The sequence below is a fragment of the Notechis scutatus genome, chromosome 8 (assembly GCF_049901735.1).
Source record: "Notechis scutatus isolate UNSWTSFEM ecotype Mainland chromosome 8, rNotScu1.2, whole genome shotgun sequence".
Lineage (NCBI taxonomy): Eukaryota > Metazoa > Chordata > Lepidosauria > Squamata > Elapidae > Notechis > Notechis scutatus.
The window spans coordinates 20,866,331-20,894,246 of NC_142016.1; the positions used below are offsets into that span (position 1 = coordinate 20,866,331).

Sequence of the window (27,916 nt, forward strand, 5' to 3'; positions counted from 1 at the left end):
TTAGACAAGTCAATGTATTCTTATGTGCATTGTTTGCTGGAAACTGCCGAAGACTGGATTCCAGAAAAAAAACGGATGTAAAGAGCCAGGGTGACACAGTAGCTAGAATGCAGTATTGCAGGCTAATTCTTTGAGTTCACTTCAGAGGGTTTGACACAGCTTGTCATGGAAGGATTGATAGAGGCCATTTTGTAAACTGCCATCTTTTAATTAGCGTGAGTGAGCTGTGGCCCTTGGCCTAATTTCATCTAGGGAGGGGCAGAAGTCCAGAGGAAAGAGATAGAAGAGAAACATTAAAAAGAAAAGAGGGATTGTGGAAGAGATTAGCTTAGCTGTTGGGGGAAAGGAAGTGGGGAAGACGGGAAGGTTGCAAGCTATGGAGATCAGACTTTCCATCTTCTCTCCCATCTACGACCTGCTGAATGACGAATGTCGGGGATCGGGCGGCTATTGAAGGCTGTCAAAAAAGGAAGCCAAGAGTTCCTATTCTCTTATCACAAGAAAGTGCCTTCCCCAAAGAATTTGTAATTGTCTGATTTTATAAACACTTGCCTAAAAAAACAGCATACAGGCAGACCTCCCTTAACGACTGCCCTGCTTAGCAACCAAAATGACATCACTGAAAAAACATTATGACCGGTCCTCATGCTTACGACCGCTGCAGTGCCCTGCGGTCACATGATCACCAAGCTTCCCAGCCGACTTCCAACAGAGCCCAGGCAGATGACTGCAGTAAAATCGCAGGCTGTGGTCAGGGGACGGCTTGCTGATTGACCGCAGGTGGTTCACTTAATGACTGTGACGGGACTGAGATCATGTGAGGTCAAAGTTAACAGCAGAGTTGCTGGTGACAATTGTGGACTATGAGCGAGAACTCCCTGCATAGGACTATTGTCAATCGGTCTGGTATAAATATTGGACCCACCGGGGAAGAATGCCATCAGCTCCAGCCAAAGCAATTTATTTCCTGCTAAATGGTTGGAAGGTACCTCCCTCTCTATACCTCCCCCTGCCCACTCCCCACAGGTAAGCAACACATGAGGGGCTCAGGATTTTAGCTCTTTAATCTTTATATTAATTACATTGGGGGAAATTAAAACAAACATCAGACAGTAACCATCAGCGAATGGGCCCCGACTGATCACCACCACCACCAACTTTAAACGCTCCCACCCCCCCTCCTGCCCTTCAGCTGGTCTCAACTGCCCACCCAGCTCAGGTGGATGAGAGGAAACCTGCGAGGGTGTACACTCGCAAGCCGGGCCGCTGGCTCCTGACGTGATGCCAGAGGTAACGGGACAAACGCCGGAAGTGGACGCCACAAGGGCAGCTGAAACGAGCCAGGCTGGGATGGCAGGAGTTGTGCCTTTGCAAACCGGCGTGTCCTCGGAGTGACTTCCCGCAGGTCGAGCAAATGAAGAGGGCTTCCTCCAGGTGCCGGAGCTGGTGGCGCAACAGGTGGAGCAGGCCCCGGAAGGGAGACCCGCATTCGCACAGGAAGCTCCTTCCCCGGCGTTTCCGCCCCTTCTGGTGCGAGCGCAGCTGGGAGTGCTGGCTGTAGCAGACCCCGCAGTCGGGGCACTTAAAGCGCCAGATGCTGCCCTGGCGCAGGGGCGGCTTTCTGGCTCGCTGGAAGGTCCGTTGCTGGGGGCGGTCATGGTGCTCGCCTACCACCAAGCCTTGCTGGCCCAACTCGCTCTCCATCTCCACCACGATGAAGCCGTCTTCTGCCGCCAGGCTGGGGCTGGGGGTCTCTTGCCCGGCGTGCAAATTGACGTCCCACGGCTCCGAGGCCACTGGAATGCCGCCCCCGGTGTCGTACTCCAGGTCCAAGACCTCGGGATGGTCCCCTGTAGGGCAAGGCAGCAGCCGCATCACCACTGGACTGCGGGGGCTGGTGGTCGCAACGGAAGGGGGCTGCTGCTGCTGCTGCTGCTTGCTTGCCTGGTACAAATTGGGCAGGCAGAAGTTGGCCTCCTGCGACTCCCAGGCCTCTTCTCCTTCAACGGTGGCCTCGCTGTGGTCCAGAGGCAGGGAATTCCCGTAAGGGAAGGTGATGTACTGAGGCTCAGGGACCAAATGGAAGGCGGCAGGGCCCAGCGAGGACATCTGAGGATCCAGGTAGAGCGTGGGAGAGACCTCGGAGGTCTTAATGATCACTTGCTGGAAAGGACCGGGCTCCGCTTGGCCGTCCACGACAGCCGCCTGATCGTCTGCTTGCAGAAGCACTGTCCGGTAAACAGTGCAAGGGTTCTGGTCGACCCACTCAGGGCCGGCGGCCTCCTGGTCCTTGACTCCGCCAGCCTGCAGGGGATTGGTGCTCACCGGAGCTTCCAGGATGGCTGCCTGCTCCTCGGTTCTTAGGAACACCGGCTGCACGGCGTTGGTGGCCGCTTGGCCGTCGAACACGCTGGTCTGCAGCTCAGCGTAATGCCGCTCGGCGGCAACAGGCACAGCCTCTGCCTCATCGCCGTCCAGAATGATGATCTGGTTTTCGGCACTCATGACCGCCGGCTGGAAGAGACCGCCGGCCACCTGGCCTTCCAGGACACCTTCCTGCTTCTGCCAAGGCTGCAGAAGGTTGATCCCGGTGGCCCCATCCAGGACGGCCATGGAGTTCCCGGCTTGGGTGGAGCTGAGCAGCTCCTGAGGCTGCCAGCTCTCTGCGCTCTTCCTCTTTGGGTGCTTGGCGGCTTTCCGCTTGCCTGTCCTTTGAGGCCTGGCGAACGGCAGGCCGGCTGGCTGGCTGAGAACCTCCTGCATGACCGGGAGGTCCGAAACTTCTTTTCCTTCCGGGGGGTTCCTGGTGCCACCAAGAGGCTTGTAAACATACGAAACTTGGGAGGAGCGCTGACTTACCTTTCTGTGATGGACTTTGATGCCCAGGCGCACCAGCTTCAGGTGCCACTTGGTGTGCCGTGCAAATTGCTCCGGGCGCAGGAACCGCTTGCCACACTCCAAGCAGCGGAGCTTGCGGGGTGGGGACGGGACACGGGCGGGGACCTGGGCTGCGTGCAGCTGGGCCACCTGCTCCTCCTCCTGAGCGTGGTCCTGGAGGTGCTGGGTGTAGTGCCATTCCTCCATGAAGACCTGCAGGCACTTCTGGCACTGGTAGGCACCGAAGGCTGGTATTCCGGGAGGGGGAGGACCTCCGGGCCGCAAAGGGCAGGAGAACAAGGGAGGGATCCATTTCTCGGAAGCGGAGAGCTTCGCCGGGGCGGTGGGGCGGTGGATCGAACGGCGCTGGTAGGGGCGCGGCGGCCGCCTGACGGGCAAGAAGAAGGTCAGGTGGGATTCCCCATCGTCGTCGCTGCTGGAGACATCCACGGATTCCAGGCAGAGGCAATTCTGGATGTTTTCCTGGGGGTGGAAAGAATCACAGGACGTATAAGCTAAAAGGGACCTGACAGGTCATCTAGTTCAGCCTCCTAACTCGGTCTAGCTGGGGTCATTTTTAAAATGTTGATTTTAGGACTTTTAGTACAGCTTCCCCCCCCACCCCCCTGTTCTGCATCTCTAAAGGGCAGAAAATGACACCTCCAGTTTTCAACCACTGCGGTAGTTACTGAAGGCTCCAAAGACGGCAAAAATTAGAGGCCGCAGATTATCCACCCAGCCCGACACAGGCAGAGCACATCATCGCATCTGTACCCAAGATCAAGACAATTACCTTCTCTAATCCAGATGCATGTATTAAAATCCTCTTCAGAAGTTTGGATTATATTATTACTATTCCTGACCACAAAACCTTGCTGATGGGGGCCTTCCATGATCTTTGGCACCAAACAACGGCATTTGGACCCCAGCCTTCGGGTTCCTGGCCAAATTCACCCCTAAATTGAAATCTGAACAATCGCTCTCCCAGATTTAATTTTGTTTTTCTGGGACTACGCTCCACAACAAAGAGACTTGGGCCTGTTCTGTGTGAGGGTTCAGGAGTTTTTTAAGAGGTAAAATTGGTACGTTAAGCATTTTGCAAGACTTAAGGCACCCTTTTGGGTTTTTATTTTGGTACCATCATCTCCAACAATAACCCACAAACTAGGAAACAAAAAGAAGGTCCCCAAATTAGGAGAGGTTTTCCGGAAACTTCAAAAGGGATACTAGGTCAGAGGTGTCCAACCTTGGCAACTTTAAGATTTGTGGACTTCAACTCCCAGAATTCCTCAGCCAGTTTTGCTCCTCCTCAGGAGGAGGAGTAAAGCTCTTGAGGAATTCTGGGAGTTGAAATCCACAAGTCTTAAAGTCGCCAAGGTTGGAGACCCCTGTACTAGGTTTAGTTTAGTTTATTGTCATTGCACCTCGTACAACGAAATCAAACACCATCTTCAGTGCACATCATGACCATGAAAATAAACCCAAACACACATCCTTCACACTCCACATTGAATTGAAAACCCTGACACCACACCAACACTGCGCTATACAGTAGAATTCAACAGAGCTACTGCCCTGGGATAGAAGCTGTTTTTCAGCCTGTTTGTCCTTGTTTTTATTATCCTGTACTGTCTGCCAGATGGTAATAGTTCAAAAAAAGTGGCACCCAGGATGAGATGGATCTTAGAGAGTGTTTTGAACTTTCTTAAGGCAGCGGGAGCTATAAAGCTCTTCCAAAGAGGGGAGAGGGCAACCCATGATCCTCTGGGCAATGACGTTAACCCTCTGGAGTGCTGTCCTATCTGCCACTGTGCAAGTGGCAAACCAAACACAGGTGCAATAAATTAAGGTACTCTTCTTTGGTCCAGTGGTAGAAGGTCACCAGCAGTTTTTCATTCAGTTGTTATTTCCTAAGAAGTCTCAGGTAGTATAATCTCTGCTGGGCCCTTCTGACCAGGGTTGCAATGTGGGCACCCCAAGTCAGCTCCTCTTTTATGGTAACACCCAGAAACTTAAAACTGGCCACTTGCTCCACTGATAAGCAAGAGCTGGATATCTGATTTGTGACCGTGTTTCCGCCTTCCCAAAAATTCTGATGTCAGGGTAATTGCCTGCATGGCACTCCATAAACCATCTGGTCAGAGAGCTTCTAGAAACCACCTTTCAGGTATCCCCCGATTCCATATTGAAAAGTGGACGATAGTGCCTGCTCCCTACCAAACGCAGAGGCAATTCATCCAGGTCTCCATATTCGTTCACTTCGATTTCGGCGCCAACATCCATCCCTGTCACCAAATCCATCGTGTCCTGAAAAAGAGAAGGAGAAACCCTCTGGTGCGATCTTTTTCCTTGGCAATTGAGACTCCAGGAGTCCAGGTAGTCCTTGCTTAATGTCTGCTCGCTTAAGGGACAGTTCAAAGTTATGATGGATGCCCCCCCCCCCCAAGTTACTTAGGAGAGCCAATGGTTAGAATGCAGTACTGCCGGCTGCCTGCAATTTGGCAGTTTGAATCTCACCAGGCTCCAAGTTGATTTAGCCTTCCATCCTTCCGAGGTGGGTAAAATGAGGATCCAGACTGTTGGGGGCAATAGGCTGACTCTGCAAGCTGCTTAGAGAGGGCTGTAAAGAATTATAAAGCGGTATATAAATATAAATGCTATTGCTATTCCTTCCTACCTGCCTCTTTCTTTCTTTCTTTCTTTCTTTCTTTCTTTCTTTCTTTCTTTCCTCCCTCCTTCCCTTCCTAGCACTGCAGTGGTTATAAAGCAAAACTGCAGGCTAATTCTGCTGACTGCCAGCAGTTCGATCCTGATCGGCTCAAGGTTGACTCGGCCTTCCATCCTTCCGAGGTGGGTAAAATGAGGACCCAGATTGTTGGGGGCAAGAGGCTGACTCTGTAAACCGCTTAGAGAGGACTGTGAAAGCACCGTGAAGCAGTATAATAAGTCTAAGTGCTATTGCCATTTGGATGCTGTTCTGGAGGTGCTTTCTTAAGAGGCAGCTTGGGACTTTCTTCGACTCTGCAGCCCCCTCCCGGTGTGTGCCCATAGTGTGTGTGTAGGGGGAAAATCACACCTATAAAAAGGGACCTGCTTGCAAACCGTGGGTTGGACACCCCACCTCCCTTTCATTCGTGAAATGCTTATTTTTTTTAGCCACAACAACGGGCCTGACAAACAACCGGAGCCACCTCCTGACCCCTAACTAACCCATATATAATCCCACCTTTCCCATTTTCCTTCCCCCAACCGGGCGCCCTCCGGGTACACAACTCCCAGGCTTCCCCCTCGATTGCAATCCTGAAAGTCCCCAGGGAGTTGGGGGGCGAGGGCAGAGGTGGGATGCTTCAGAGCCCCCCCCCACTCCACCCCCTATTCCCTTTGCAGAATGAGGCCTCCTCCTTCTCTTCTCCTCCCAGCCCCCATCCCGGGGGCCCCTCCCTCCCTCTGCAAAGGCGAAACCCGCACGCGGCTGGCTGCGAACTTGCCTCCTACTTCGATCCGGCAGGCCGAACAGCAGCAGCAGCAGCAACTCCCGGCCAGCCCCGCATGATGCTCGGCGGGGGCCCCCGGCCAGAGGACCCCTCCCCCAACCTCGACCCTGCACCGGCCTGCCCCCGGCTCACACGCGCACGCGCGCCCCGCGACCACCTCCGCTTCCCGAAGCGCAATGGCAGTGGCGGCGGCGCTTCCAAGCCCGGGAGCGGAACGGACTGCGCATGCGGAGAGGAGCAAAGGTTGCCGGAAGTTGTAGTCCAGCCTTCCAGATTCCTTCCTTCCTTGGCTGCTGTTTGCAAGTTAGGGATTCGGGCGTTCCGCTGCAGTTTTACAGAATAAGCCGAGCTCGGATGGAAGGATGGATCACAAGTCCGTGCAGTTGCTTTTTTTTTTTTTTTTGTGCAAGATTTTGGGTGTGGTTTTTGTTATTGCTTTTGCTTCCTAAGGGTGGAGAAAAATGAGGCTGGCCCCAAGGTCACCCAGCTGGTTTTTGTGCCTGGAACTGGTTGCTGTCATTTCCCAACAGGCAGAGGTCCTTGGCTAAAGGGCGTTCGGGGCATTGTTCTTGGAGGTGGCTCAGAGCTGAAGCATGCGGTTTTTCTACCCCCTCTTCTTAATAACCCTGTAAGGTAGGCTAGGCTGTGGATCCCAAGGAGTTTCCCTGGCTGAGGGGTGGCTTTGCTACCAACGCAGCAAGCCTGTTCTAGAAACCGAATTCCTGCAGGACGTTCTTCATTTGCAAGGATTGGGAGTCCAGATCTGCTTCAGCAGTGGGCTGGACTAGAAGACCTCCAAGGTCTCTTCCAGCTCTATTCTATTCGATCTTATCTTTACACAATTATCTGCAATTATCCGCCATCAAGTCTTGGCAACTTTTAAGAGGGGCGGGCGCTTCAACTCCCCAAATTCCCGATCTAGAAAATCTGGGAATTGAAATCCATCCAACTTTTTAAAAAGGGCCAAGGTTGAAAAAAACAGGATCTCCACAGTATTAGAATACACTGGATTTTGCAATCGCGAGAGACCGCTCGCCTCCCCTTTCCACCGCATGGTACTGAAGTCAAGGCGTTTCACTTTGGAAGCAGCATGCATTGCTTTGGAACAGAAGACGGTTAACGGATCAGAGTCGTAAAAATCCGGCTGGGATTTTTAAGGTGCAAAAGTTATATTTGTCATTTTGCTGCCATGTCTGGATTTGTGCAGCCCAGATTTGAGAGCCTGGACTACGTTTTATATTATTTAACTATATAAAACTTAAACTTCTCTTCATGGTCTTTAGTTACTCATAACCATGAACTCCTTGGCGGAGGAGGCAGAAAAACTGAAACGTTCTTTGCTGCACAACAAATACCATCGTCCTCAGCCCCAAACCAATGGAGATGGTAGTCAAGGGCTATCGTTAATTTCCCGCCTCCACCACTATGTGGCGCTATATAATACTAAGGCTGTCTCAAATCCACCCAATAGATTCCAGTTTCAAGACACGCCCCTCCCGCTCTAAGCCTCTCTAGGCTCATACTTTGTAGGCTTTGGCGCATGCGCACGTGCGCGAACTGCCGCGACGACTAACCGCTGACGACCACCCAACCAACATACAGAGGTTTGACGTGGAGAGGGAGCATGCGCAAAGTCAAAGCAAACGGTGCTCTAGCTCGGGACGAATGATGACTTCCTGCGCCTGCGCGCTACCTCAAACAACGGTGGCCGACGAGGTTCTTTCCCTGCTTCTTCCGTGACCGCACATCACTAATCCCAACTGCCTCGCAACGAGCTTTTCCCCCATTGACGCTACCTTCTGCTTTACGTGACGCTGGGCCGGAGTGCTTCTTCCATAAGCGAGGTTCTTATCGGCTTTCGAGACTCCGCTGATCAGGTATTGCTTTGAGGGACTGAGAATAGGTAGTTCCCGCTTCAGTGCGCCAATATTCTTCCGCGAACGTTGAAAAAAAGCGATCGTTATCCTTCCGCGAGAGATACATAGTTCCGGCGGCTGTCTTCTTTCTCTCGTATCCGTCCACGGACGGTTGCTTAGCAACTACATCTGACTTCGCTGGGAGTGTATCTCTCCGCCAATTATTATAGGCCCATCTCTCCCTAGAAATTGTGCTTTTTTAATCCCAAACTTTGGATGCTCTGTGATGGTTCGTCAGAACTGCAGCACTTTGCACATGCTCAGTAGTATTTGTTGCTTGCATTCTGCTTCCCCAATATGTTCTGCCTTATTTAGATCACTTATATTTGTTTATGTAGTTATTGAAATTATATAGCTGTCCACCCCATGCATGTAACATTGGGCAGCATAACGCAATTAAAACACAAAGCTAAACAACACAATCCAAGAACAACCAGCAAAAACAATAAAAAAACAACCCTGTAATAACAAAAATGTAGGGGACATTGCATGTTCTCTCTTATTCTCTCTGCAGCATATTATTTCAGAATTATAAACTGCCTTAAAGATGGTATTTCTTCCTCCATCCCTTATGGGTCAAACACACAATAGAATAGGAAGAATAAGACATTAAAGTAAAAAAAAAAATCTATAACTCACAGCTAAGCTCACTCGGTCTCCCCAGTCTGATTTACATTTTTGGAGTCTAGGGAAAAGTCTAACCTTCACATACATGAATGCCATGTAAAAAGTAGTCCACATTTAGTGACATAATTGGGACTGGAAACTTGGTTATTAAGTGGTCACTGAGTGAAACCGTGACTGCTTCCTATCTGACTTGGTTTTCCTTTGCTTTCCCTCAAAGATCCTAAATATGAGCATTGGCCACAAAGTTGCTTTTCCATTTCAGTCATGACTGTGAATGGTTGCTAAACAAAGCAGTTGCTAAATAAGGACTACCTGTGTTGCTCTTTGAGGGCTCAGGCAATTCCACCCCTAATGAATAGTAGTAGAGATGTGTATCTTCAACCTGCATCCCCAATCCTATACACCCAGTGCTTCCAAGATTACGCTTTGCCTTTGGTCCTCATATTCAAAGCGTCCTGATACTTTCAGATGATGTTTCTCCATTATTATTATTGTTATTATTATTATTGTTATTATTATTATTATTATTATTATTATTATTGTGTCACATCGGACATTGGCGATCATGTCAGTGATCCTATTTTTATCAATTTAGCCGCATGAAAAAGTGCTGCTGAGTTTTATCCAAAACCATCCCCTTCGATTTTGAAGCCACAATATTCTTCTGCTGTCTGGACCTCATTTGCCTTCCATCTTTCCCTGGAGGATTAACTGAAGGATGCCGTATTTTTCCGGGTGTCGCATCCCATGTCCAAAATAGTCTAACTTCCACTTTTTTATGGTTTCAATGATTTTTCCTCCTTGAGGTCTTCTAAGGTCAGATCATATGTTTCTTCACTCATGTAATCGTTCAGAATTCAGATGGGACTTTCTTGTTCTCTTCCCAGATCCCATTGCCGGATGTCGGAGTCGGGGCACAGTCAACCTGGATTGTATGAACGACGCCGTCGCTGGAACCGGGAGAAGGAACTGGGTCACCAAAGCCTGTCTGGACCAGGGCGAGAGCGTGACTATGTCCCCTGGGACCGGGATCGAGACCGAGATCGAGACCGACGGGTAAAAGTCCACACTTCGGTTGGGATGGCCATGAGGGCAGGGATCCACCTTAAGTCTGACCCTGATTTCATTGTAGGAACCAATGGATGAACCAGTGGGGACAGTGATGCAGAAGACACCCATCATTCTGGCCAAACCTCCGGCAGAGAGGGTAGGTAGGAGAACATGACCCACCACTTGTCAACCCATAAAATATTTCTATGGTCTTTTTAGAGTTGCCAACAGAAAGGGAGGGGGGAAAGGGGTTTGAAAGAGCAATGCGGCAGCTTGGTAAGCAAACGTGCATTCCATAAGTAGCTTTTCAAATATAGTAACTAGGTGACTGAAGTTTCTGCCGTGCAAAATTCTAACTGGAGAACATGATTGATGACTCTTGGCTGTGGATGTGTCTTATTGGAGAATATGAATTATGATACACCCAGGCAGGGCCGGACATGTTAACTCTCAATAAATCTTTTTGAAGTTTTGGAAGATTGGCTCGAGACTCATGATTTAATTGGGGTAACTGCTGGAATCCTGACACCACTTTTAGGTTTTATAATACCTGATAAATCATTTGGAGTCCAGAGTTCTCCAGTGGAGGTTTCTTCACTCAAGGATAACCATACAATCTTATTTAGCTGCTAATTTTTCTCTCAGGCATTGGGGCCAAGTAGATTTAACTTCTACGCCTGAATGAGTGTATGGAAGTTTGGATTTCTGACCACCTATTGATTTTTCTTGTTTACCTGTATTGATTTTTTTAAAATCATAGATAGATAGTCCTCGACTGATAACTTTCCTTGAGCCCAAATTTCAGTTTTAAGTTGTGATGGTTCTTAAGTGAGTCACCTGATACTACCACCATCGTTAAGTGAATGCTGTGGTTGTTAAATGAACCCATTCTTTGCTATAGGGTGGTTTTTTTTTTGCTGGAAACTTAAAGTAAACGCCAGTTTCTGGCAAAAATATTGTAAATTATGGTCATGTGACTGCTGGTCTTTGGAACTTCAAATCTGGGTTGTACATAGCTTTTTCAGGGTCTGTCATAACTTCAAATGTTTGCTAAGCAACTGGATGTAAGCTAAGGACTACCTGAAATTGCTAGATTGATTGATTTATATTGCCCAAAGTCACAATTGTTTAAATTGGGTGACTATATTAATTTATTAAATACATTTTCTTGCCACTTTAATGTTTGGAAGAGACCAATTGAGAAGGGTACTCTGTTTTCTTCCTACATATCCCCGTCTTTCTTATTTCATATTATTAATGGGATATTTTCCCTCCAGAGGGAATGAGGGAACACAGAACCGGAAAAATGCCTACAGCAGGAATGCTCTCTTGCCTGATCCAATTTTTTAGGCATCCCATAGCGAAGAAGCCATTGAAAGTAGGAAAAAAGTTATTTGAAAGCTGTAAAAAAAACAGTTAAAAAAAGAAATTAAAAAAAAATCCATCTGATAAACAGATGGCTTCCCTCCAGGGGAAGTCAGTGGGACATAGCTCTGAAGAAAGAGAGCTCTATACAGCTGAGAGGGATTTTGGAATCTTGGCTTGCTTGTCTTCACAGTCCAAGGTGGCTCCAGCCGCTACCCCTGTCCCAGCACCTCCTGCTGCTCCTGCCATGGAAAAGCCCATTGTGCTGATGAAGTCCCGAGAGGAAGGCAAAGGCCCTGCTGGAACCACAGAGGTGTCTGCTCAGCCCCCTGCAGCTGTGGCCAAGGTGGAGAAGGAAGGCCAGCGTCCCACCCAGCCGGTCTATCAGATCCAGAATCGGGGCATGGGCTCGGCTGCATCCGGCGGCATTATGGACCGTAAGTCTGGACCAAAAGGCAGAACTTCTTTGGAGGAAAGTATTGTATCTGTGGCAGCTGATAAGGAGCCTCTGTCCCTGGCAGTGCAGGGGCAGGCATGGTATGTCTTCGCATGGTTTAGACCTGCCTCTTGATCTGGACTTAATTAAAGGCTGCTGGCCCTTGATCTGGACTTAACGAACCAACAGGGGAGTGAATGGGTGATATAATATTACAATACATTGCTGTGGATTAAAGTGTCACCTGCTGATTTTTCTAGCTGTAGTTGGCCAGGCAAAGTTGTTAGCCCCGGAGAAGATGAAACATAGCATCAAGCTGGTGGATGATCAGATGAACTGGTGTGACAGTGCTATTGAGGTACCTGGATTATCTAGTAGTAGTTTTTTTGTATTCTCTATCTCCCGTTCTTGCGAGTTTCTTGGAAACCCTGCTTTGATTTGGCTTGTTGTCTTGAACAGGTTGCTTTCCAAATATGTCTTTTTCGTTTGCTTTTTTTTCTTTTAGTCGGTTTTTATAGCTTTCAAATAACCATTTCCCCCAGACTTCTACGCAGAGAGGTATTTGCTTTTAAAACTTTCCATTCTGTCCCAAGCTATTTGTTATAAGTTGGTTAGAATCACAAGTGATTTTATTAAATATTTGCACGTATCTTAACTTTTGGCTGGAATGCAACTTGGTATAAACTACTGAAGAACAAGATTAAAAAGGGTGTGAACAAACAAATAATAGATTGATAAGTTCCATCATTATTAGCCAGTATAAGTGGGTTATATTTTGTTTTAATGTAGATAATACATATTAAACTGCCATCATAGCTTTATGAGGTATTATGCTTACAATTGTTCCCCATTTCATTTCTCTCTCTCTTATATTAGTACCTCCTGGACCAAACAGATCTGCTTGTAGTTGGGGTATTAGGACTGCAAGGTACTGGGAAGTCCATGGTGATGTCACTGCTATCAGCCAATCAACCTGAAGAAGATCAGAGGTAGGTGGGCATTAGGAAGAGGAACTGCCTTGCCATTGGATACCAGATTGATCAAAGAGCTTTGACAATGAGCTTTGAAAATGAAGATTGTTATGGGGCTCTTAATTCATTAATGGGGGTTAAGTTTGGAAGTTTTTTTCTTGCTTTAGTGTAGCATAACAGAACAAAAGGAACCAGGAAAAACATAGAACGATAGTTACAGGAAACAATTCAGCTTAGTTTTTAAACACATTGTTAAAATTTGATCTCATGAAATAATATTGATTTGTCTTTCCATTGCATTGATCAGATCTAACGCATGCACAGTTCGTGAAGATTTGTAAATCCACGGAACATACTGCCTTTCTTTTTCTGCCTTTGCTGTTACTTGATAAAGCTATAATTCTGTCTCTCTGATGTTCCAAACTGTTGGCAGATTCCTTAATTGTAATCATTTCTACCACACCATGTTGAGAATATATGGATATTAACAGTGCCAGTATCCATTACTAGTTCGGAAATTTCCATCCAGCTTCCTTGCTGTTTGAATATTCCTGTTTTAAATATGTAAGTTATTATTTTCAGCTGGCGCAGCTGCTTTCCTCCTCTCCCAGAGACCCTGAACTCTAGACCCTGCCACTTTGCTCTTTAAACATTTGAACATGGTGTTGCACCAGACTGGTTCAGCAATTCAATGTATTCCCTGAAGTTTATCCCATAATAGATTGTCAGCCCTCCTTCGTTTTTCCATGAATGTTTTTTCCCCCTTTTGTAGGACATACGTGTTTCGCACTCAGAGCCAAGAAATCAAAGAACGTGGGGGCAACCAGACTAGTGGAATCGATTTCTTTATTACCCAGGAGCGAATCATCTTCCTTGATACTCAGGTCGGTGATGTTGTGATATTTCCGTGATCTGGTTTAGCTCCCAATCTCCCGGTTTCCAGTCTGCTGCCTTTACCACAAGACCAAACTGGTGCTCTTTTTATTTGTTCAGTATAAATGCTGCTTCCAAGAGCTGGTTACACAAACAATATCAATTAGTTACACAAGTGTATTCAGGACCCTCGTCCTCCATTCAGTTTTCTCCAGAGGGATGATTAGCTTTTGTTGAGAACCAAGGGCAGGACGTGGGTTACTCTGGCTAAGGAATGATAGCTAAAAACTCCCAATTGTTTTCCTTCTCCTTTTTTTTTGTAGCCCATTCTCAGTCCCTCCATCCTAGATCACCTGATCAATAATGACCGCAAGCTGCCTCCAGAGTACAATCTACCCCATACTTATGTTGAGATGCAGGTAATGGTCCATTTTATCTTTTGTAGAGCACAGGACAGGTAGCTGTAGGAATGGGTTAATGGTGAGGGCTCTGGTCCGCATATGTTCGTTGCGGAAGGAATCTGAATGTTGGAAAACACGGGGACAATAAATCCATCTTCTTCATTTCCTTTTTATTATTTATTTATGTTTCTTGGGGATTTTATATAAAGTGAAAAGCATTTCTTAAGAAAACAAAGGGGGGGAAGAAAACTGTGTAAGAAAAAAAAAGCAAAAGGATATAACTCTAAAGTTTTGAAATGTAATTGTTTCCAACCTTCTTTCCAACAGATGTTATTAAACCTATTGTTTCCCCTCCTTCTTAACTTCCAGAAATTCTTTAGCCCCTTATTTAATTCTCATCTGTTTCAGCAATTAAATCTATAAATCATTTCACTTTTTAAAAAACAAAAACAAAAATTCCCTAAAAGTCTTCCAATCTTTTAAACAAAGCACTTTGTTTTCTTTCTGTCCAAGTTGGTTAGTTTTGTAATTTCCACTAATTCTGACATTGTGAGAATTTCTACTCTTCCATCTTTGGCCATGTCATAATCCTGTGCTCCTTCCTTCCTTACATTAGTTATCTTAGTCTTCTTGCAGTTTTCCTTCCTTGTAACTTATATCTCAGTTGGACTGCACCTTCAGTCAATTCACCATTCTTAAAAGTGATTATCATGATGTCATCAGTTCAGGAAACAGATCTTTTGTTCTTGTGAACGCAGTTCCAGACCAAGAATTTGGCCATGATTTTTGGCATGCACCCAGAGGCCCTTTCCAGCCTTTCTGCTCATTTACTTGAAGCTTCTTTCTTTCTAGTCCCTTCAGATCGCTGCCTTCCTCTTCACCGTCTGCCATGTGGTGATTGTGGTGCAAGACTGGTTTACTGACTTGAGCCTATACAGGTGAGAGGTGGGTTGGAATGAACCCTATTGTGAACAAAGAACTATAGTCAACTGCTTAAGTCCAGAGTCTTCTAATAATCCATTTCCTGCTGCTTAAGGCAAGAAGTGGGTATACAACCTATTCTTTTAAACCAAAACTTGAATTCTCAAATCTTATCTATAGATGTCACTAAATATTAATTCTCTGAATGTAGGTATTTGGGGAATCTCTTGATAATGGCAAAGACGACTAAATTTTGAATAGCTTGATATATGTATAACTGTTTTAGTTTAGTTCTATTTCTAGATCTTTGAGGAAACGTAACCAATCACTTTAATGCCAACTAGTAGACAGAAACCAATGGGATATGCTTCCTGGATGATTGCTATATATGTGGTTAAATCAGTGTGACCCCTTCCACCCTCAATTTTTATATCTCATCTTTAAATCTGTCTTCCCTCTTTAAATTTTCCTGACAAGATTAACATTGTGAGATATTTTTGTAGTAACAAAATTAGAAAAGTGTAACAGAAGAATCCTGCCGTCTTTCCTCTTACGGTGGAAGATTACTACGAGTTGAAGGGTTTTCTTCTCCATTGCAGGTTCCTCCAGACTGCTGAAATGGTAAAGCCCTCCACTCCGTCTCCCAGCCATGAGTCCAGCAGCTCTTCTGGCTCCGATGAGGGGACCGAATACTATCCACACATTGGTATGGAAGAATAGAAGCTTTTCCCTCTGTAATTGTCCTGTCTCCAAACGAAGAGGAGTTGGGCTGGGAGGCAGGAAGTGGCGGGTGGCTAAAGTAGAAAATTGTGAAGAAGGGTGGGACTAGGAGAGGCCAAACAGAAGGGCATCACCACAAGTCCTTCTTTATAGTGCCCTCCTGTGTGTGCGGTGGAATGTAGTCTGGATTCCCAGGAGGAAGGGGCTGTAATACAGAGGGCCAAGAGGCTACTAAGTATAGATAGCTTAACTGGGAGGAAGAGAGTGAAGATCAGCAATCCTCCATCTATCCGGCTCTATGGACTGGCAGCAGTGGCGGTAACGGGGGTGGGGGATAGTTTCGTGCTTGTATTTGCCGCTTGTGCAAATGAACCTTTGCGTGCTCGCCTGCCACTTGTGGGGCCCGGTTCCCAAAGGGCCGTGGATCCCTGATCAAGACAGCTCTTCCCTGGACATTCTTAGGAGTATATATTTAATGCTGCAATTACATTTGTTTGCAGGTTTCTCTGTAAAGATGAGGAACAATAAAGGAAACCGCTTAGAATTAATTCCTTATTGTCTTTCTTGATTCTTGGGGCCTGACACTTGTGACATCTGGTGGCGCAGTGGTTAGAATGCGGTACTGCAGGCTAATTCTGCTGACAGCCAACCGCCAGTAGTTCGGCAGTTCAAGTCTCACCAGCTTAAGACTTCCATCCTTCCGAGGCCAGTAAAATGAGAGCCTAGATTGTTGGGGGGCATATCCTGACTCTGTAAACTGTTTAGAGAGGGCTGTAAAGCACTATGAAGCAGTATATGTATAGTTGCTTTCCATGTATTTTTTTCCTTTCTTCTTGCACGAGAATTAAACTCCTTTGCTTGCAGATTTCTAGATTCTGTCATCATGCAGAATCTTCCTGTACACATGGAAGGTTGCATACTTGCTCCAAGTATGAGAACAAGAGAACAAGAACTCATGATTCTTGATCATTCTCCCCCCCAATCTCTAGTTTTTCTCCAAAACAAAGCCAAGAGAGAAAACTTCTGCCCTCGGAACCTGAAACAGATGCATCTTGTTATTGACAAGATTATGATGCATTCACATCTGAAATACAAAGGTAAGGACCTGCTTTCCAATTCACTTGGAGGACTGGACTACAGTTCTTGACTGGGAATGCAATTCAAACGGGTAGTGGACAAACTGATAACTGATGTGAGGAATATGAGATGCTGCCATGGGCTCTGGAGGAATTCATCCAGTATGAAATCTTCTTGTGTCTGAAAACTGTCTCGCAGAAAATTAAGTAGGCAAACAGTGCTGACTTTCTTAAGTATGGTTTTTAAGATAGACTTGGGCAATACGGATCTTTTACAAAAGATGTGCAAAACATTTCATGAAAGGACCAACCAGTATTGGAAGGGCTGTGTTTGGATCAAAGCATTATTGGCGTGGATTTGGAGCATATACTTTTGATTCGGAGGCTGTTCCGGAGTATGTGTTTTCTGGCAGAATTGTGGGACGGGGGACAGCAGGGGAAATTCAAGGCCGTCCAGATTGGTGTGCGGGATCAAATGTAGAGGGAACCTGGGAACCAGAAGGTGGAGGAACTAACTAGGTCTCCTAACTGATGACCAACGCTGTTCCTGGCTGTCATTCGATGCTCAGATGCTGTTCCACTAGATCAGGGGTGTCCAACCTTGGCAAGTTTAAGACTTGTGGACTTCAACTCCCAGCAAAGCTGGCTGAGGAATTCTGGGAGTTGAAGTCCACAAGTCTTAAACTTGCCAAGGTTGGACACCCCTGCACTAGATGATGTACAGTAGAACCTCTGGTCAGGACCATAATTTGTTCCATAACTTTGGTGGTTTCTTTGTCTTCGAATGTTTCATCTTCAGGAATTTTGGGTCAGGGGTCGGTCATGTTTGATCACCACCTGAGTAGGTGTTCATGACCAGATTCAAAAATTCTGTGGATTTTTTTGGTCGTGGTCAGAAGCATTCATGACCAGAGGTTCTCCTGTATAGAATCGGTCAGCTAGTGGATTAACTTTGGAGGGTGAAGATGCCCACTCAAAGGAAATGTCCATTCAACAGACTCACCTTCTGAGGAGCTGTATGCATTTTCAGGGAATTGGTACCCCCCCCACCCCCCACAAAAGAGAGAGAAAAATATATTCACTCACTAATAGAAACTTGGATTCACTTTTTCCTGGAAGGCTCAGCCTGGCAAAAGACAGGAAAACTTATAAGTTCCATATTTTTTTCCCCCCTAATAGGTACCCTTTCCATGCTCGATTGTAACATATTCCCTGGCCTGCCACAGAGCTACCTGGACACAGAGGTCAACCTGTTCTTACTGCCCTTCATGGATTCTGAAACAGATGACGTGCTGCCCAGAGCAAGTGAGTCCCGAGAATTCACTTTTTCTTGTCCTTAGGTCAGAATACAAAGCTCCTCTGTTTCCTTCTTCCAGACCAGTTCCTCTCCAAATAAAACATCCAGATAGAGCAAACGTGCAAAACATTTCAAGACTGAAAACCATTCCGGCTGGAAAACAGCCACATTCTGGAGTCAGATCACTTCAGGGTCCACTGTGAACCAGGCCTTCTGGTTTTGGAATACCTTGAAATGTTTTGAACACTTCCCCATACATAAAGATGATAAACCTGAATTTAAGATACTCACTTAATTAGAATAACCTGACTTGGAACAGCAGTTGCTTTCATTATGGAATTTTGTATCGGTTGTTTGAGGCAGAAAATAGAGAGGGGATGCTACCATTTCCTGCTTTTGGGTTTTTTTTCCTCCACACGTATATATTTTAATACAGCATGCTGTTTCTCTCCAAAACAAAGAAAATCTGATCTGAGCTTTGCATTTTACTAAGGAGTGCTTAATAGATAATTTTAATGAGAAACAGGGAGGAAAAGACAAAGTTTTTTTTTTTTCTCCCTGACAGATTTCTGCTCAATATCATGAGTTGTATAGTTCTGTCCCAATAAGTTCATAGAATTTTTGGGCTTCCATTTGTTTGAATATTGAATTGGGCAGGGATTCAATTTTCGGATCCTAAGAAAAGAAATAAACTTGCTGAAGAGATGGGGGATGGTAGCCGTTGGCTTCCATGTTCCTGTGGGATTGTTCACAGTCTTTTTGGGACTTGTTGGCCTTGCCAAAAAAGGGAGTAAACACCCCATCTTCCATTTAACTTTACAGCCCCGGGCAGCGGCCCTCTCTTCTCCCTCCTTCCTGGATACAAAGGACACCCCAGCTTCCAGTCTCTCATTGCCAAGCTTCGGAGCCAGATGATGTCCATGTCCCGGCCTCAGCTCTCCCATACGATCCTGACAGAAAAGAACTGGTAAGCCTGTGTTTAACTGCAGCTAAGGCCGGTGGGACTTGTGGCAGCCAAGACATCCTAGATCAGATCCTCCGTCTCACACCTTGGAGTGTTCTGACCTAGGCTTCACAAAATCACGAAGCAGACTCCTCGTCCTGACATTATTTAAGCTAATGTGAATTCCTCTCATTCACATCCAGCAAAGTCCTGGCAAACAGTCTCTTAAGAGTGATTTACAATCACAGACCTTATCAGGCTTGCAGAGTTGCCAGGCCGATAGCTTCAAAGTGCCATGCTGTAACAAAAAATACTTGGCAAGGAGTCAGGAACAAATCTTCACCCTAATTAAACGAACTAATTGTCTCCTGCAAACACCGCTCCCCTTTCACTCCTCTTTTTTCCCTATGGGAGGTGACATTCACCGTCCACCTGAGCCTTTACTCCTGAGTCAACCCTTGTTCCTTAACTGTTCCCTTCTCCTGGCAGCTCTGCGCATGCGCACACTGGGAACAGGCTCCAGCTGTTCTTCGGCCTGACTGATGTCTGACTCTGAAGGCAGCTGATAACTGTCAGACGGCCCTGGCCCACTCTCTGCCTCCAATGCAGAGCCCTTGTCAGAGCCTTCCCCAGACTCCAGGACTGGCCCATGTTCCTCCCCAGTCTCTCACTGTCCGAGTCTGCCACCAGCTCCGCTGGCGGGCCACAACATGGAGGAGGAAGCTAATTGGCGTGCTCCAGACCTCTTGTATCAGACACCATAGCCTTTGCCAGGGATGGAGAACTTTCCATAATGGAGAACTTTCACCTAGTACACATTGACCTGAGTCCTGATATTCCCCCCCCAGGTTCCACTATGCAGCGCGCATCTGGGATGGCGTCAAGAAGTCCTCTGCTCTCTCTGAGTATAGCCGGCTGCTGGCGTGAGCACCGTGTCTCCATACTGGAACTGCTGAGAGGCATTGCCATCCCTGAGCTGGAGCAGACCAGGGTATCTGCCCCATCATGCCGAGGCCCAGGACGCTATGTCTCCCGGAGAAGGGAGGTGCAACTCCTTCGGTGGTCCCGGAAGATTGAAGAGGAAAAATGCAAGATTGGCTTTGCCATCCCTAAAGGACCATCTTGTTCAAAACGGATCTTGTCCCTTGGGGTCTGGCCTAGATGGGAGAGCTGCTCCTATACTAATTCCAGAGCTGCTGGGTCTTGAACAAGGGAGGGTTCAAATCTGCAGTCTCCTGATGGGAGGGGGACAATGAAACTCCTCTGCATTGCAATAGCAGGTGAGGCCAAAGATCAGTGGGGAATTAGTGTTGTTTATTCGCAGGGTTTCCACCCTACTTCAGTGTGTCATTCATAAAAGCTTTCATTTTGCGGGGCATGTATCTTGCCTTCTTATCTCTCTATTCCAACCTGTGTCCCTTCTGCCTGTTTGGCCCTATTTTTCCTGGTCCCCTGATGCAAACTGGACAGACTTCTTTTTTGCACGGATGGTTATTCTTGTTTAATAAACTGTTGAAGTTGCTTCCATTTTGATGGATGTTTTGACACACACAGACACACAAAATAAATCACTGTTGTGTGATCATCTGCACTTTGCAAGTATTGGAGGAGTGTCATTCTAAAGATGCGGCAGTTTTCACAGTCGTTTTTATATGTGGGACGAGAGGTATCTAGAAAAGTATTATAGCAGGGTCTTCTCATTTTTTAATTTGCAATTGGATTCTTTTTGCCTTCAATTTTGGCTAGCAAATTGGCTCCGGTTTGAACAATTTAGTCCAATACAGATTGAAGATAAGATTTGATTGAATTAGGGTCTTCAATTCACTTTCAAAAATCAGTTTGACTTTGAACAGATCTTTAAGTCGATTCAGTTCAGTTTAACTTGAATCATCAATCCAAAATGGACTTGATTGAATGGCTTTGAATTGAAATCTATGGATCAAAACCTCACCTCCTATGTTTCTAATATAGTGTTTGCTCTCCAGTTTTAGACAGTATTGTGAGTTTCATCCAGTATTGCTTCGCATCTGAAGAGTGGCAGAATCCTAATACATAACATGCACATTCAAATTTGTCACAGTATCCAAATAAATTGATGTAAAAGTTTTTTAAAGGGTCTTATTTTTGGCAAGGAACTAATATTTTTATTTGTAATGTTTCTGACTTAGTATCTTTGGGGTGCCCCAGAAATTCTTTTTCCAAAAGGCAGCTGGACTTTCTTGGTTTTTTTCCTTTGAAAACATTTCATGTCTCATCCAAGAAGTTCAGAAGGAGGTTTCTTGGATGAGAAGTGAGTTTCAAAGGGAAAAAAACAAAGTCCAGTTGCCCTTTGCAAAAAGCACCTTTGGGAAAACCATGGATAATTGAAAATCTCCCTAGACATCTTTGGAATACAATTGCAGGAAGTGAAAAAACAACAACCAGGAATTTTCTTTTCATTCAAACTTCCTTTGTTAAAAACTGTGTAAAGTTAAAAAAAAGAAAACCTTCCTGGGAATAAAAAAGTAAATAAACCAACTTGCTCATATTGATGTTCATCCATTGTGTTTGAAGAGGACCTTGACATCTGACGGGTTATGTGCTCTCCATGGTGTGTCTGCAGGTGGCTAGCCAGGCCTTGCTCATATTAGAAGTGAAAGAGCAACTGGTTTTTTTAAAGAGTTTTGGACCTGATTTTATTTCATAAAGATGTGAATCACAAGGCAACCAAAGTTACATAAAGTATCACAGCACTTGCATCTATTCCTGAGATGAGATGTTCAACAGGGAACGGGAAAGTAAGTCAGAAATGAAAAAATGGAAGAGCCAGGATTTTTATATATAAGGCATGACATAGACCCATCAGAAATTTAACAGCAACAATTTTGCAGTTTTCTTGGTGGATTTTTTTAAGTAGATCAAATTGTTGCTGCAAAAGAGCAACTTTTGAATGATCCATTGTCATTCTACAGGTTCATTCACAAAAGCTTCTAGCTGCTCCATTCACACAAAAATGTTTTTACTCATTCACCCAACACAAAAATGTGACTGAACAGCATGTATCAACATAGAAGAAAAAGTCAAGAATAACTGAATTATTAAGTACGCTGAAGTCATTGACTCCAAGCAGTCACACAGATTTTCTCTATGATGATCTGTCCTCAGTCTGATCTTTTCAGTCTGCCTAAAAAGTGCGCTCCTTGCCTCTGTAACTGAATCTATCCACCTCAGTGATGACCTCTTTCTTTCATTCTTTCCCAGTGTTAAACTTCTTCTCCAGAGAATAGCAATAGCACTTAGACGTATATACCGCTTTTACAGCCCTCTCTAAGCGGTTTACAGAGTTGGCCTTTTGCCCCCAACAATCTGGGTCCTCATTTTACCAACCTCGGAAGGATGGAAGGCTGAGTCAACCTTGAGCCTGGTGGGATTCGAACTGCCAAATTGCAGGCAGCCGGCAATCAGCAGAAGTAGCCTGCAGTACTGCATTCCAAACACTGTGCCACCACAACACTAGAATAACAAGAGTTGGAGGTCTTCTAATCCAGCCTCCTCCTCAAGTAGAAGGCCTGTTCCTTGACGGCTTGTGGCTTTATTGTTGAACAACAGAGAGAAGTATTAAAATTCACTATTTACTCTTGAAACAATTATTTCAACCCGGGGCCATCCAGATCTTCAGGAAATCTCAAAACATTCATTATTGGTACCAATCTGCAATTTGACAAATTACTCCGCTTCAATTAAAATGAACCAGCACAATAAGGAAGTCCTAACTTACAATTTAAAAAGCAGATCATTGCAAGGAGGTCTTTGATTGATGAAAATGAAGATGATGCTATCCATTCAATGGTATCCAAACCTTGATGATTCTATGGGCCAGATCTTGCAGTACTTTTGAGCTTTTCTATGCTCTGTCTGGTGTCAGCTTTGACGGTTTGATCAGTTATTGAATGTGTCAAATATAGGAAATCCTAAATACAGGGCAATTTGGGCTTTACAAATACCAACTTCATCCTTATTTGTCTTTCCCTGAAGAACACTGGGAAACATAGTTTTACAGCGATGACATAATATCCTGGAATCCGCCATACTCGCTATATTTTGCAATAAATGGAAATAAAGTAGCTCACTGCTCAACTACCATAAAAAATTATTGCAAAAGGCCACATTTTATGCTTCATGTTTTTTTCCCCCTCTTCCAGCTGGTGAATTTAGTTATGGGCTTGTGAAAACAACAACGTTTGATTCTGTACACCTAATGTTAATTGCGCGCTCATTCCCAATCTGTTCCTAATCACTCCCAATCATTCCCAATCTAAATTCCTTCAGACCTCAGATTCATAAGCCTTGATGAAAACACTTTGGGCATCGTGGGACACCTCATCCAGGCAGCTCTTGAGCATGTAGTAGGTGGTGCCAAATGAGATCCCTCCAGCTGCCACGGAACCAAAGATGGGTATTGTGCTGACGAAGTACTCCATAAACATGAGTGCCCCACCACCAGCTTTGGTGAGCAGCTTCAGAACTAAATCTCTGGAGATCTCTTTAGCTAGCGGTGACTTTATTACCTCTTTGATCTCCTCCACGGGTTTGTTGGCCTTCTTAGCCAACCTGGCAAGAGATTCCTCATCCAGACCAAAACTGTTGCGGTATTTTGTGAGGTATTTGATCAGGATGGTTACATCACAGATTACCCCAACGCCTGGAATAGGGATAGCAGCCGCTCCAGCGGAGACAATAGACAGCTTCCAGATCTCTCTCTGTAAAGCCAACTTCTTTTTCTGCAGGATGGCTAGAGAGATGTTTGGCAGGGCCAGGAGAAAAGCATGTCTCTTATGGCTTGGCAATTCCTTCTCCAAGGTTTCCTCCAGCATCTCGAAGTCATATTTCTTTATCTCCCAGTTGGAGAGAAGGAACACTCTGGAATTGTGCATATTCTCAGCCCTTAAGCACTTCTGGCAGTTTTCTCGCATCTGTCCCAGTATCGCCTCCTCATTGTAAGTTTGTGGTCGTCGTTTTCTGCTGGCCTCCAGCTCTAAATCCACTTTGGAGCGCACAAAATAGAATTGTTTCCCCAGGTGACAGATTTCCTGTGCCAGCTGGACGTGGCTGGCCTTGAAGCGTTCTGAGGCAATGAGGATGAAGAAGTCATAGCGGGAGAATTGAACCTGCTTCAAGTAAGTGCTGGCGCGGAATGTTGGTGTACCAATTCCAGGTAGATCCCACAGGGTGACATTGGGGTGCTTGGGATGTGGGTAAGGTGTGGGCTTCTCTGTGGTCTCCACTACTCCAGTGGGAGCAGAACCAGTTTCCTCATCTCCTAGCCCTCGGATGGCATTGACGAAGGAGGACTTCCCTGAGCCGGATTCTCCCGTTACTGCTATGTTCAAACAGATGTCCTCCAGGGCTTGAAGGTTTTCCATAATCTTGGAAATGGCTTTGTCCATTCTCCCTTCTTCAAGAGCATCCTTAATCTGTTCAATATCTTCATTGGTGATGACATCATAGTCTTTGAAAATATCCTCCTCCTCATTTGATGGTATGAATTGATCCTGCATTGCCATAGCCAAGCCTAGGAGAAAAGAAGAGGAAAGAAGGACAATATTATACACCGGGTGAGGCAACTTCTGGAGGCAAGTTGCTCCACTGATTAATTGGTCCAACTGTCAGGAAATTTCTCCTTAGTTCTAAATTGCTTCCCTCCTTGATTAGTTTCCACCTGTTGCTTCTTCTGCCTTGAAGTGCTTTGGAGAATAGCTTGACTCCCTCTTCTTTGTGGCAGCCCCTGAGATATTGGAAGACTGCTATGATAAATGACCTCTGCGATCATATTAAGAGCAATTGCGTTCTTTTCGCTGATGATGTAAAGCTGTTCAATACCACAGACAATACTGCTACCCTACAAAAAGATCTCGACTATGTATCAGAATGGTCAAACAAATGGCAACTTCAAATCTCAACAAATAAATGCTCTGTTTTACATATTGGCAAAAAAAATCAGAAAATAAAATACAAGCTGAATAGTCAAGATCTTGTTGATGACCCAAGCTCTGTAAAGGACCTTGGAATACTCACCTCTAATGATCTAAGTGCTAGAGCCCACTGCAACTACATAGCCAAAAAGGCATTAAGAGTTGTTAACCTAATCCTACGTAGCTTTTTCTCTGGTAATATCACACTACTAACCAGAGCATACAAAACATTTGCTAGACCAATACTCGAATACAGTTCATCAGTCTGGAACCCACATTACATATCTGATATTAGCACAATTGAGAAAGTCCAGAAACATTTCACAAGAAGAGTTCTCCACTCCTCCACTCACTGTAGAATACCTTATGCCACCAGACTTGAAATTCTAGAACTAGAAAACCTTGAATTACGCCGTCTTCGGTCTGATTTAAGCATGGTATATAAAATCATACATTGCAATGTCCTACCTGTCAATGAATACTTCAGCTTCAACCATAACAACACAAGAGCACACAATAGATACAAACTCAATGTTAACCGCACCAAACTTGATTGCAGGAAATATGACTTCAGCAATAGAGTGGTCAATGTCTGGAATACTCTACCCGACTCTGTAGTTTCTTCCCCAAACCCCAAAAACTTTAACCTTAGACTGTCTACTATTGACCTCACCCCTTTCCTAAGAGGTCTGTAGGGGGCGTGCATAAGCGCACCAACGTGCCTACCGTCCCTGTCCTATTGTTTCTCTTATTCTTCTTTTATTTTTCTTATATGTACCCATTTCATGTATTCACAACTATGTATACACTTATACTTATTATCTTGTAAACAATTGGCAAATCAAATAAATAAATGTCTCTCCTAGCCCTTCTTTTCATTAGACTAGACATACCCAGTTCCTGCAACCATATGTTAGCCTCTAATCCAGTCCCCTAATCATCTTTGTTGCTCTTCTCTGCACTCTTTCTAGAGCAAGGGTCTTCAAACTTGGCAAGTTTAAGACTTGTGGACTTCAACTCCCAGAATTCCTGAGCTAACATGACTGGAGGAGGAATTCTGGGAGTTGAAGTCCACAAGTCTTAAAGCTGTCAAATTTGAAGACCCCTGTTCTAGAGTCTCAACATCTTTGTCAACAGAAATGAATTTATTTAGCAACCCAGCAAAGTTCCTTCAACTGAGTTCACATGCCACGCTAAGTCTTACATTATTTGATTTAGTTGATAACCGGGATAACTACGAAAACTTTGTTAGTTAAACGTCTGCGGGCTCTTTCCATTGAATTCTGCTTCCTTTGGTATCTCAGAAGTTATTTTACCTCATACATCCGAACGAGACTATGTTGTTTCTCTGTGTCATATAACATATGTGGGTCTGGGTATATGCATGATGTTTTCTTCGTTTATATTTTTGTCATGTTTCTGCAGTGTATATTGGAGGTAATGGCCCTTTGAGAGCTGTATGCAATGAAATTTCATTTTAATATATGCCAATTAGTGTACATTTTAAAATGACAATACAGTTATTCTTTTTTAAAAATATATATTTTTATTGAGTTTCTTTTATTACATCATAAAACATCATGGTTTTGACAGCATTCTTGACACCCATACAAGTTCTTGTTTTAAACATCACAATACATTATATTACATTTGTCTAATATTCACTGATAACTTCAACTATAATTACTATCCTTATATCTTTGTATAATTTACAAATTTATATTTTACTCTCTTAAGGATTACTCCAGTTAGGTTTCTTGTCTCACTTCTTAGTTCTGTTTGTTAACCATTTATACTAATTGTTCCAAATTAAAAAGAATTCAGTCATCTTTTTCTTTCATGTTAACATGTTCATCTCAGCATTTTCCGTTACTTTATGTATTATCAATTCTTGTTAGGGGTATTTGGAGTTTTCCCTAGGGACAATAAAGTTATTCTAAGTTCTAATTCTCTCTCTCTCTCTCCAACCTCCCTCGCAGGGTTGTTGTAGAAAAACGGAGAAGGAGGAAAAGACTACGTTTGAGCTGCTGAGCCAAAAGCAGAATAATAAAGGCTGTTTTCCTTCCCACCCCGCTCCCATTCTCTGCCCCAAGGCGGCTTGCTTCTCTTTTAATCTTGCAACATTTGTCCCCATCTGCCTCCGTTTTCTTTGGTCCCATCCCGTTACATTTCCCCCCTCCTCCCTTTTCTCTCTCCTTCCTCTAAACTTGATCGCCGGAGTGGGAGCTCCCTGGTCCTTTGGGCACCCGGGGCGCCCTTTTGGAATCTGGACAGGGTGTTTTGTGTGCTTGTCACTTTTACAGCTTCAACAAGGCCGGGGAACCTTTGTCCCTGGAGCGGCAGAGATGCTCCGAATAATAAGCCAACATGGGCAAACAGCCGTCCTGTCCCGTAACTTTGACTAAAGCCCCGGGGTGTGTGTGTGTGGGGGGAGGGGGCGGGTTGGAGAGGAGATCGAGGGGCGGCGGAGGCTGCCGGGATGCGCTCTCCCCGCCACCGCCTCCGGACTGACTTTACCTGTGGCCGGAGAACTCGGGAGCCGAAGCGCTTTCTCGTCGCTGCCGCTTTCGAGCGGGCGCTTCCTGCTTCTGACTTGCTCGTCTGAATTGGCTCCGGAGTTTTATTTACGCGGCGGCGCGGCTGCCCTCTCCTGGAAGGAACTCGTTCGTGGGAAGGCCAGGCGAGTCTCCTGCCGAAAAGGCTTTTCTACGGTTGGCACGAAAGCTGGGGTGGAAGAAGGAGGAGGGAGGGAAGGAGAGGTCAGAGAGCTAAGAGAACGAAGAAGAGAGGAAAAAGAGAAAGAAAGAGGGGACAGAGGAGAGAGGGAGGGAAAAGAGAGAGAGAGAGAGAGAGGGAGAACAAAGAAAAACAAAGGGGGAGAGAGGGAGGGAGACGGGGGGGGGACAAAGGAGAGAGGAAAAACAGAGAGAGGGAGAGAGGGAGAAAGAGGGAGGGAGAAAGTGACCACCTCAAGGCCTTTCTTTCAGTTTCCAATTTA

At 45.4% G+C, this 27,916-nt stretch overlaps 3 protein-coding genes across 5 annotated transcripts; 1 reads left to right on the forward strand and 2 right to left on the reverse strand.

Moving 5' to 3' along the window:
- Nucleotides 1–1,046: 1,046 nt before the first annotated feature.
- On the reverse strand, nucleotides 1,047–8,307 carry LOC113427537 (uncharacterized). Of its 3 annotated transcripts, XM_087971033.1 has the most exons (4): nucleotides 8,168–8,307; nucleotides 5,395–5,497; nucleotides 5,095–5,184; nucleotides 1,047–3,360 (listed from the first exon to the last, which is right to left on the reverse strand). In XM_087971033.1, the coding sequence occupies exons 3-4, from the start codon at nucleotides 5,176–5,178 to the stop codon at nucleotides 1,216–1,218; spliced, it is 2,229 nt and encodes a 742-aa protein (XP_087827159.1). In that variant the 5' UTR covers nucleotides 5,179–5,184; nucleotides 5,395–5,497; nucleotides 8,168–8,307; the 3' UTR covers nucleotides 1,047–1,215. The 3 variants fall into 3 exon arrangements, with proteins under 3 accessions (XP_087827159.1, XP_026545838.2, XP_026545839.2); XM_026690053.2 differs by lacking the exon at nucleotides 5,395–5,497 and having other exon boundaries at nucleotides 8,168–8,296; XM_026690054.2 differs by lacking the exons at nucleotides 5,395–5,497; nucleotides 8,168–8,307 and adding an exon at nucleotides 6,366–6,582.
- Nucleotides 8,107–21,073, forward strand: SMG9 (SMG9 nonsense mediated mRNA decay factor). The gene is made up of 14 exons (XM_026690055.2): nucleotides 8,107–8,248; nucleotides 9,802–9,970; nucleotides 10,047–10,121; nucleotides 11,523–11,766; nucleotides 12,026–12,123; nucleotides 12,642–12,754; nucleotides 13,509–13,620; nucleotides 13,933–14,028; nucleotides 14,863–14,948; nucleotides 15,531–15,637; nucleotides 16,641–16,748; nucleotides 17,907–18,032; nucleotides 18,847–18,991; nucleotides 19,816–21,073. The coding sequence occupies exons 2-14, from the start codon at nucleotides 9,815–9,817 to the stop codon at nucleotides 19,892–19,894; spliced, it is 1,545 nt and encodes a 514-aa protein (XP_026545840.1). The 5' UTR covers nucleotides 8,107–8,248; nucleotides 9,802–9,814; the 3' UTR covers nucleotides 19,895–21,073.
- A 542-nt stretch (nucleotides 21,074–21,615) lies between these two features.
- LOC113427539 (interferon-inducible GTPase 5) lies at nucleotides 21,616–27,513 on the reverse strand. The gene is made up of 2 exons (XM_026690058.2): nucleotides 27,436–27,513; nucleotides 21,616–24,518 (listed from the first exon to the last, which is right to left on the reverse strand). Exon 2 carries the CDS (start codon nucleotides 24,508–24,510, stop codon nucleotides 23,272–23,274), a length of 1,239 nt encoding a protein of 412 aa, XP_026545843.1. The 5' UTR covers nucleotides 24,511–24,518; nucleotides 27,436–27,513; the 3' UTR covers nucleotides 21,616–23,271.
- Between the last annotated feature and the right edge of the window lie 403 nt (nucleotides 27,514–27,916).